We start from the raw sequence: 8,488 nt of genomic DNA, 5'->3' as shown, positions 1-8,488 counted from the left end.
AGTCCCTTTTTTTTGTTTCTTTTGTGTTTTTTTTTTTTTTTTTTTTTTTTATCCGACAAGCCGAATGTCAAAGCTCATGAAACCAGTAATTCACAGGTTATGAGGAAGACCTGCTTATATTTTACTTTTAATCTTAGCTAAATTGTTTATGAAATGAATATGGTCTTTTCACTCATGCAGGGTTGATTTGGCCATTTTTCCCCCTAATTGATAAACACTCCATCTTGTATCTCTCTTGAAGACCTTTTCTGTTAATAGATTTAATAAAATTCTATTTTGAGGACATTTTTGTATTTTTCTTAAATGTTTAAACGTTTTTCTAGTGTGCTTGTCCAGTTTTATTAACCCTATGTGAATCACAGCCTTGCTTTCCTGTTTTTTAGCTGACAGAACCTCACCTGTTCCGTCAGCTGACAGGTTCAGATTGGGTGTCATCTGAAACCAATCTGACGATTCTTCTGTGACATTAATAAGGTAGTTTATCCACACAACACTCTCACTGGAAACTCTCTATTTCGTGGCCGTTCTGTAAACTCAAGAAATGGTTGCCTGTGAAAATCTCACGTAACCATTTCAACTATAGATCAGCAGTTTCCTAATAAATCAGACCAGGTGCCAACAACGAAACTTTAAAAGTTACTTCTTCTCCATGGTGAGTTTTTAGTCTTTACTGGGCTTGCTGCATGGTAACTGCATTGTTGCTTGTAGACTGTTATTGACTTAAGTTAATAACAGACAGCTTAATATTTGGGCCAAGTGTTACCGTATTGGAAATAGAGAAATAAGAACGAAATAAGTGTTGGTTTTTGAATAATTGTTTAAAACTGCACTTGAACATCCCAGATATTAAGGAACCATTGGTCTTTTTTTTTAACAGTTGTTTTTAGTTTTTTAAAAAGGTAAGCTTGTTAAATTGAGCACATAAAAAACTGGAGATTTTTGTAAGTGGGCTTTTAGTCAAGCCCATCTTAAATCAGGCTAACTGAAGCCTTTCAGTCTTGACTCTGGGAGCTGCTTAACCCACCGTCTCTTCTAGATGTTGCACCGTTGCCAAAGCAACGGATAGCCGTTAACCAAACTTCTGCAGTTGGAACTCAACCGTAATATTTTCACTTAATAAATGTTGGTAAATGATGTTAAAAACAAAATGGGATACGAGGATTTGCGAGTGGATTGGATCCGGGAGAGGGTCTCAGCCGGATTTAACTTAAAAAAAACTCCTGAATGTTTCGATGAACTTCTCAATCGTGGAGATGGCGAAGAAGAAATGAAAATTCTTCACTTTCTGGACCAAGTCTTCGACGAGGATACACCTTCATTTCTTCTATTTTATAAAACGATTAGAGAGGAACAAGTTAAAATTAAATTTCCTTTGAGTAAGTATTGTTTGATAAAGCTTTTTTCCTATACTGAGCTGCTTATTATTCAGTCAGATACATCTAGTATTCACAAATGTTTCAAGTCTAGCCAGACAATATTAACTTATTAAAATTTAAACAGCTTGAATGCAGGAACGTTGGACTATTTTAGAACAGCATTTGTGCAGTTTCTCTAAGCACAACTTTCTGGACATTTATGATGCAGATATAGAAGTTTTGTTCTGATTTCTTAAATGCATGAAAACTAAGAATTCCCACTGTTTTTAGCCAGTAAATACATCAAACAATACCTTTCTTTGAGAGAAATCACACAAAGTATAATTGTGTATTCTTTGATTAACTTCATTTTGTTTTTGATTCAAAACCTCTGATTTAAAAAAAAGCTATTTACATTATTATGTTATAGTCCTTAGAAATAAAATAAAAAATCTCTCCACACCATTCAGAATTAGCAGGAAATACCTGACCTAAAAGGAAGTCTATATCTAAATTGACATTAGCAAGTAGAATGCAAAAGCATGATTGTTTCATTTGCATTTCACAAAGTGAAATTGAGTTCTGAGCTTTTAAGGAAAACTCATGATTTAAAAAAAAAAATTATATATATATATATTTAACTATTACCTCAGAGAAAACTGATGAAGATCCGTCTGAGAAACCGGATGAAGATACCTCAGAAACAACAGATGAAGTCCCGTCAGAGAAAAAAGGTGACGACACCTCACAGACAAAAGATGGAGACCCCCCAGATCCTGGCCAGACAGTCGCTGGTGAAACAGAGGGCCCATCTGTCTCAGAGGAAACAAAAGAGGAAACCCACGTAAGAGCTTATTGTAAAGTCCTAATTTGTGCATTAGTGTTTATTAGTGTAATATTTTACAGTGTAATATTATCAGTGTAATATTTTTGATGGCTGAATTCTTTTTTTAAGCTAATTTCTGATGTGATATTTTCAGGTAACTGAAGTAAAAGTTGTATATCGCACTGAGCTTCATGTAGCTATAAATCAGCACTTAAAGCAGTTTCTGAAAGCTCGGGTCTTCTACTTTCTCAGAAATACAAAGGGTAAGAGGACCACTTTTTCCTAAGGTATCCAAAATTGTTCAAGCACGAGGCATGAAACCATACTCAAATACTGTTTGTATTTTGAACAGATGCTATTGTTGAGCCACGTAGCATGATAGAGGCCAACATCCTAATGCCGAGGCTGTTTGACATCGGCATGCACAACGGAGACCCCGTGCAAGTGCTTCAGAGAAAACTTGTACACGTAAGTTTAATAAAACATGATGGTCAGTTGCTGGATTGATGCCTAGGATAGCAACGGCAGTATTTCCCTCTGTGGCCAATCGGACAATTGTAAACATGATTAGCCTATGAAAATGAGAATGATCCTTCGTTGAAAATACTTTTCATAATTTCAAAATTTCTCTTCAGATGTACATACCCCTACTCACTGCACACCAGATGTCCAGTACTGGATCAGGTGTTCAGCTCAAGGAGAAACCTCCTCAGGACAAGATTTCTAAAGACGGTGACAAGAAAGAGAAAACCAAAAGTAAAGAAGACGAGACTTTGGTTAAGTCAAGCGGGAAATTGATACTTCGTGATGAACTGCTCAACAGAGCACACAAGTTTTTGGGAGTGGTCAATTCAACTCTCCTGCGCCTTCAAATAGAAGGTTTGTTTTAATCATATCTTTTAACGGTAAAAGATGTAGAAATAGTCAGCCGTGTTAATTAGATTAATGCTCATGAAACAAGCAGCCTCCAAGTCAGTCAGTCTCACGATTGACATAACTGCAAAGAATACATTTTTTTCCATCTCCCACTGAGCCATCTTTGTTTCAGATACAAAGAAAAAAAACACATGATTCTCAAGCTATGAAACCTCACAATACCATCTGCTTGGAAAAAGTAGATATTTTAGAGAACGTCTATTGTACGACGTGAAAGGGACCTAGAGTGTTTTTTTTTTGAAAGACTACCCCAGAGAGCTTTGTATGCAGTGCACTAGATTTAATAACATATTTGAACTTATTCAAGTAATCAAAAACAATCTTTTTCTTTAGTTATGTTTGTAGTTTTCATTATAGGTGGAAAAACAAAATTATATTAACATTAAATCCATTCGTGAAATAACATTGAGTCTACATATGGAATGTATTCCCTAGATGAGGTTATACTCCAAATCCCTGAGATTGACCTGAATCCAGAGGTGGATGTGCTTCTTAATAATCCAGAGATGTTACAGGCATTGGAGCGGTGTGTGATGAACTGGCAGACTCAAATTACCTTTGTAATTGAGGAACAGCTGAACAAAAAACCACAGGTTGGATTATGATTACTTTTTTTCTGCTTTTTTTCATTAGAACCCAAAACTGTCTGAGAAGTGTTGGGACAAGCCAAGCATTTGTATATGAAGGACTCAATTGCTTTGTTAAAAGAAAAAAAAAAACATGATGTGATCCACTGATCAATCTGAACGTCCGCATTTAATCTTCCTACAGGGACCGGGACCTATGGCTGAGATAGACCTTTGGCAGGAGCGCTCTTCTGTCTTTAATGCTCTGAGTGAGCAGCTTAAGCAGCCTGTGGCGGAGAAGATCTTTGAGGTGGTGAAGGCAGCAAATGCAGGCTGCCTTCTCAACTTCAATGGAACGATTGCTGAACTAACAAAATACCACATCGAGGCACATGATAACATACGCTTCCTTAGAACACTGGAGAGACACTTCATGGTAAGATGTAACTTTCACATCATTCCTATTGAACATTTCTTACACTCGTAGGCCATTTTTACAAAGGCAGTTTGCAGTGAAGTCCGTATTAGTTGTGACATAATCTCGTTCACGTCTGTCAAATTCATGACTATCTTTTGCAGAATTTGGCAGCGGGAGCCAACTTTGCTTTGATCTTGGAGACCATCCCTGATCTGATGGAGAGCTTGCAGATTATGTGGATGATCTCTCTTCACTATAACTCCAATGATCGAATGGTCCCTTTGATGGAGCGTATTGCCTGGCAGTTGTGTGAGCAAGTGGCTCAAGGAGTTGTTGTAACTTCGATAGTCAAGTTCGTGTCCTCTCTTTCTCGACTCTTTAACCTAAGGAAAACAAGAGTCTCTCTCTTGTGAACTGATTTCGATTGTAAAATATGAATGTGAAAGTATTACGTCAGGTTGAATTGGATTCAGCCAGAAGGGATTTGAACTGTACAAGTGAATAAGGTCAATTTTTTATTTTTTTTTTAAAGGATGTCCAGAGAAGAATATATTTCTAATTTTCCTGAATATAATTAAATTGAATTGAACTGAAATTTGTAGCTTTAAAACTGGTTAAATTGCTCTACATGTCATGCTATTATTTATCAATACTTTATCAATGTTCTTTATTTGTGACATTGGTTGGATTTTAACTAAAATATTATGTCTTTATGTCAGAGAGAAGAGAGAAGAGGCCAAGACCAAAGTGCTTGAAGCAAGACAGGTTCTGGAGCAATGGAAGTCGTCGTATTTCGAGATGCGAGCTCAAATTGAAAAAATAAACCAAACTCCCCGCTGGGAATTTGATCGCATAAGACTGTTTGAAAGATCTGATTACATGGCTTTGGTCTGCCAGGACCTGGGTGGGGTTTTTCAGGTCAGTGAACACATGTATTTTCCTTATCTTGCATTAATAAACTGAAGTTTTTCCACAAAAACTGTATGTGTATAACTATGCTGATTTTAAAAGCATTGTTCTGAATGGTTTAGGTTTTAGAGGAGTTCAACAACGTCTTTGGTCCAGAACTGAAAGGAGACAGACGCGTTCACGATTTACTGAAAGAAGTGGATGATCTTGTTTTGCCCTTCCAGGAAATTACCTTCAATCCTTTCAGCATATCAAAGAAAGCCAACTGGAAAGATATTATTCAAGATTTTGAAACTACAATAGAGGTCAGTTAAGAAAATTTTGAATAATTGTAACAATTTGCAATACTATTTTATTCTGTGAAAATGCACCTATTGTTTGCTGCCTCCATTTTGTCAAGCTGATTCTATTTTATTTTATTTTTTTCTGTAGTGTATCGACAGAAAGGTCATCGACTTTGTCGATATGTCTTTTAACACTCTGCACTTCTCGGCCGCCGCCTTTGAGTTGCTGCAGAAATTCCAAAAAATCAGCACTAGAAAAGCCATCAACGACCATTTGATGAGAAAATTTGATGACATCCTGACCCAGTACTGCAGAGAGGTATTGTACTTTAAATCTAAGGAGCTGATTGCTTTGAATGCTACGCCGGAGGGTCATTTTCATCAAAGCCTCAACTGCAGAACAGTTAACACATACAGTCCAAACTGAATTAAATGTTGTTGTCCAAACAGTTATGGAATGTAGTTTCATTCAGTTCTGTTTAGTAACTGTACAAAAAGAAAGGAAAAAAAAAAAGAGGAACGTGGCTCAACCATTTTGTAGGTGTTTGATCACTTTTTTGTTTTTATTTTTAATAGACCCTCAGCAAGCATGTTTTGCTCCTTTTCTAGGTGGACAGCATAAGTGAAATCTATGAAGCAGAGAAGGACCGTCCTCAACTGACAAAAAATGAGCCTCCTGTTGCCGGAGCTATAAGATGGGCTCGAGCTCTTGCCCGCCGCATCAAAAAAACCATTCTTCCCTTCCTGAAAGTTCCAGAAATGCTCAGCAGTGAACAGACGGCAGTGGTGATGCATTTTACAGTGTCATTTTTTTTTTAGATTCACTGTAAATGTTCAGGTAGCCAACAAGTACTGGAACCCTTTGTGACCTCTACTGTGTTGCTCTCAGGCAAAGAGCAAGTATGAGAAAATGGCAATGGAGCTGAAAGGCTACGAGACGATGAAGTACGAGTCTTGGCTGGACGAGACAGAGGGCAAATTATTATCACTAATGAAAAAAAAATTGTTGATTGCTAAAAAAACCGAAATGGTGGTAAGGAATGTTATTTATGATGGAGTATTGGGGCCAGACTACGAGGATTTTTATTTATTTATTTTTAATTACTAGAATAAAGTCATTACATCAGAAGAATAAAGCCGCCAATTTACCAGAAGAATATAGTTAAATTATGAGAAAAAAAAGTTGTTTCAATGAGAAAAAACTTTGACAGCATGATTAAGACCTGGCAGGACCAGTTCAGCCATGTGATTCTTTTTTTGAAATAGATGCAGTCATTTACACAGCTGTTGTTTTGATGTCCTGCTACTGATAATAGTTCAATGCTGATGTGTTAAAGTGTCAAGAATTTCCTCATTTGTGAAACTGATAACGCATAACTTTAAATGCTCAATATTACTCATTTTAATCTTTTGTTATTTTATATGGAGGAGTTCTAATAAAACTGCTTCATTCTCCTAATATTCTGACTTTCGTCTGGTAATAGTACAACTTTAGTCTCGCAATATTACAATCTTATCCTCATGTTATTACAACTTTATTCTCATATTTCAGGTTTATTTTGTATGACTTTAGACTAATAATAATATAACTTAATTCTCATAACATGACTTCATTCTCATAATTTTACGACTGTAATTTGGTAAATCCACCGACAATCATGGAAGATGGCTGTTTGTACTGAACCAGGTTCTGCTGGAGGTTTCGTCCATTCAATGGAGAGATTTTTCTCTCCATTGTCGCTGCACTCATGCTCGGTATAAAAGATTGCCTCAACACAACGCGAGTGATTTTCTGCTACTTGTCCAGGAGGAGTGAATGCTGCAAGTCAATGACATGGTGTAATCTGCTGGGTAGAAACCTTTAAATGACTTTGAATAGTTATGAGTGTACTGCACTCTTTATAACTAGAATCAATTGGAATGCATGTGTGACTGAAATGAAATGATTTTTTTGTGAAGATCCTTGAGACGACATTTGTTGTGAATTGAAATATAGCATTAAGCCGAATTGAATTGAATTAATATTATGACTTTATTCTAGTAATGTGATCGCATTTTATTTTCTTAGCTTGGCCTTGATACTCCATCATAGTTATTAGATTAATACAAGTATTAATTTGTTTTATTTTTAAATGTAGTCCTTAAAACAAATGCCTGCTTTTCATTTTTAGGACTCGAATTCACCTGAATCAAGCCCGAAAAGGAATGTGAAATACATTGTAAATTTTTCTCCAGAAATCAGGGTAATAATTTCTGAAACAAACTACCTTGTAGGTTTGGGCTTCTTTGTGCCCAAGCTGGCTGAAAATGTGGCTCTTCTAGAGAGCAGTCTCATCAGGTGATGGCTCTCACTAAATCAGATCTTATTCAAATTGCTAAAACCACACTCTTCTATCTGCCTATTCACCTGTGCTGATTTTAATTTTAGGTATGTGGACGATCTGACCAAACTTGTCAATCGGTATCATTCTGTGATGGACACTCTGAGTGATGCTCAAGTCATTATGATGACACCACAAATACAAGAAGTCACAAAAGGAATGCAGCACGGATGCAAACGACTCAACTGGAATTCTTTGGGTACTTTGATTCAGAAACCGCCACTTTATTAGCTACTTGGTGCTGGTTCTTATTACTCAGGACTCTTTTTTTTTATTCAGAACTGTCTTAATTGCTTGGCATTGACTCAGCAATTTACTGTAAAGATTTCTTGGAGAACATACCTGATATCATCACCCAGATTGCAGTCATTATGAATACGCACAGACCATAGGCCACATCCCTAAGTGCTGTGGAGATCTTTGGAGTAGTGTGAATATCTATCATAACATTATCATGTACAAAAAAACCTTAAAGATGGCCTATGTATCTTTCCATAAAAAAAATGTTTTTTACATGTTTGTGAAAACTGGCATAATGTTGTGACAGTACAATATGAGAACGATAATCTGTGAAAAGATCAAGCACCTCCACCTATTCCCAGTACCACTGTTGACACAATGCACCTCTCCTGGTCAAAAACAACCAGGAGGAGTGTCTTAGCGCCATCAGTCATCCTAGTATATGTGCTGCCCAATGTGCCAATGGCAAAGAAACGATTTACTGTTACAAGAAAACCGTTTATCTGCTGACATTGGATAAACGATGACAGCGGATGTGTGTGTATGTGCGTGTGAGACAAAGAGAGATCGCCA

The 8,488-nt window shown here is 36.7% G+C and overlaps 1 protein-coding gene across 1 annotated transcript in view; it reads left to right on the top strand.

The window, feature by feature from the left end:
• Window positions 1-1,080: 1,080 nt before the first annotated feature.
• The window catches only part of dnah10 (dynein axonemal heavy chain 10), a 33,865-nt gene continuing 26,457 nt past the window's right edge, over window positions 1,081-8,488 (top strand). The window contains exons 1-15 of the mRNA XM_008418650.2: window positions 1,081-1,376; window positions 2,009-2,199; window positions 2,336-2,444; window positions 2,534-2,649; window positions 2,817-3,060; window positions 3,553-3,710; window positions 3,889-4,119; window positions 4,263-4,453; window positions 4,821-5,019; window positions 5,133-5,315; window positions 5,443-5,613; window positions 5,904-6,080; window positions 6,184-6,327; window positions 7,466-7,632; window positions 7,723-7,874. Of these exons, the coding sequence (XP_008416872.1) occupies window positions 1,121-1,376; window positions 2,009-2,199; window positions 2,336-2,444; window positions 2,534-2,649; window positions 2,817-3,060; window positions 3,553-3,710; window positions 3,889-4,119; window positions 4,263-4,453; window positions 4,821-5,019; window positions 5,133-5,315; window positions 5,443-5,613; window positions 5,904-6,080; window positions 6,184-6,327; window positions 7,466-7,632; window positions 7,723-7,874 (2,689 nt within the window). The 5' untranslated portion in view covers window positions 1,081-1,120. The remainder of the gene's footprint in view (window positions 1,377-2,008; window positions 2,200-2,335; window positions 2,445-2,533; window positions 2,650-2,816; window positions 3,061-3,552; window positions 3,711-3,888; window positions 4,120-4,262; window positions 4,454-4,820; window positions 5,020-5,132; window positions 5,316-5,442; window positions 5,614-5,903; window positions 6,081-6,183; window positions 6,328-7,465; window positions 7,633-7,722; window positions 7,875-8,488) is intronic.

Source organism: Poecilia reticulata, linkage group LG9 (assembly GCF_000633615.1).
Source record: "Poecilia reticulata strain Guanapo linkage group LG9, Guppy_female_1.0+MT, whole genome shotgun sequence".
NCBI lineage: Eukaryota > Metazoa > Chordata > Actinopteri > Cyprinodontiformes > Poeciliidae > Poecilia > Poecilia reticulata.
Note: the sequence above shows the minus strand (reverse complement) of the source record. Positions and strands in the feature narration are given on the sequence as shown.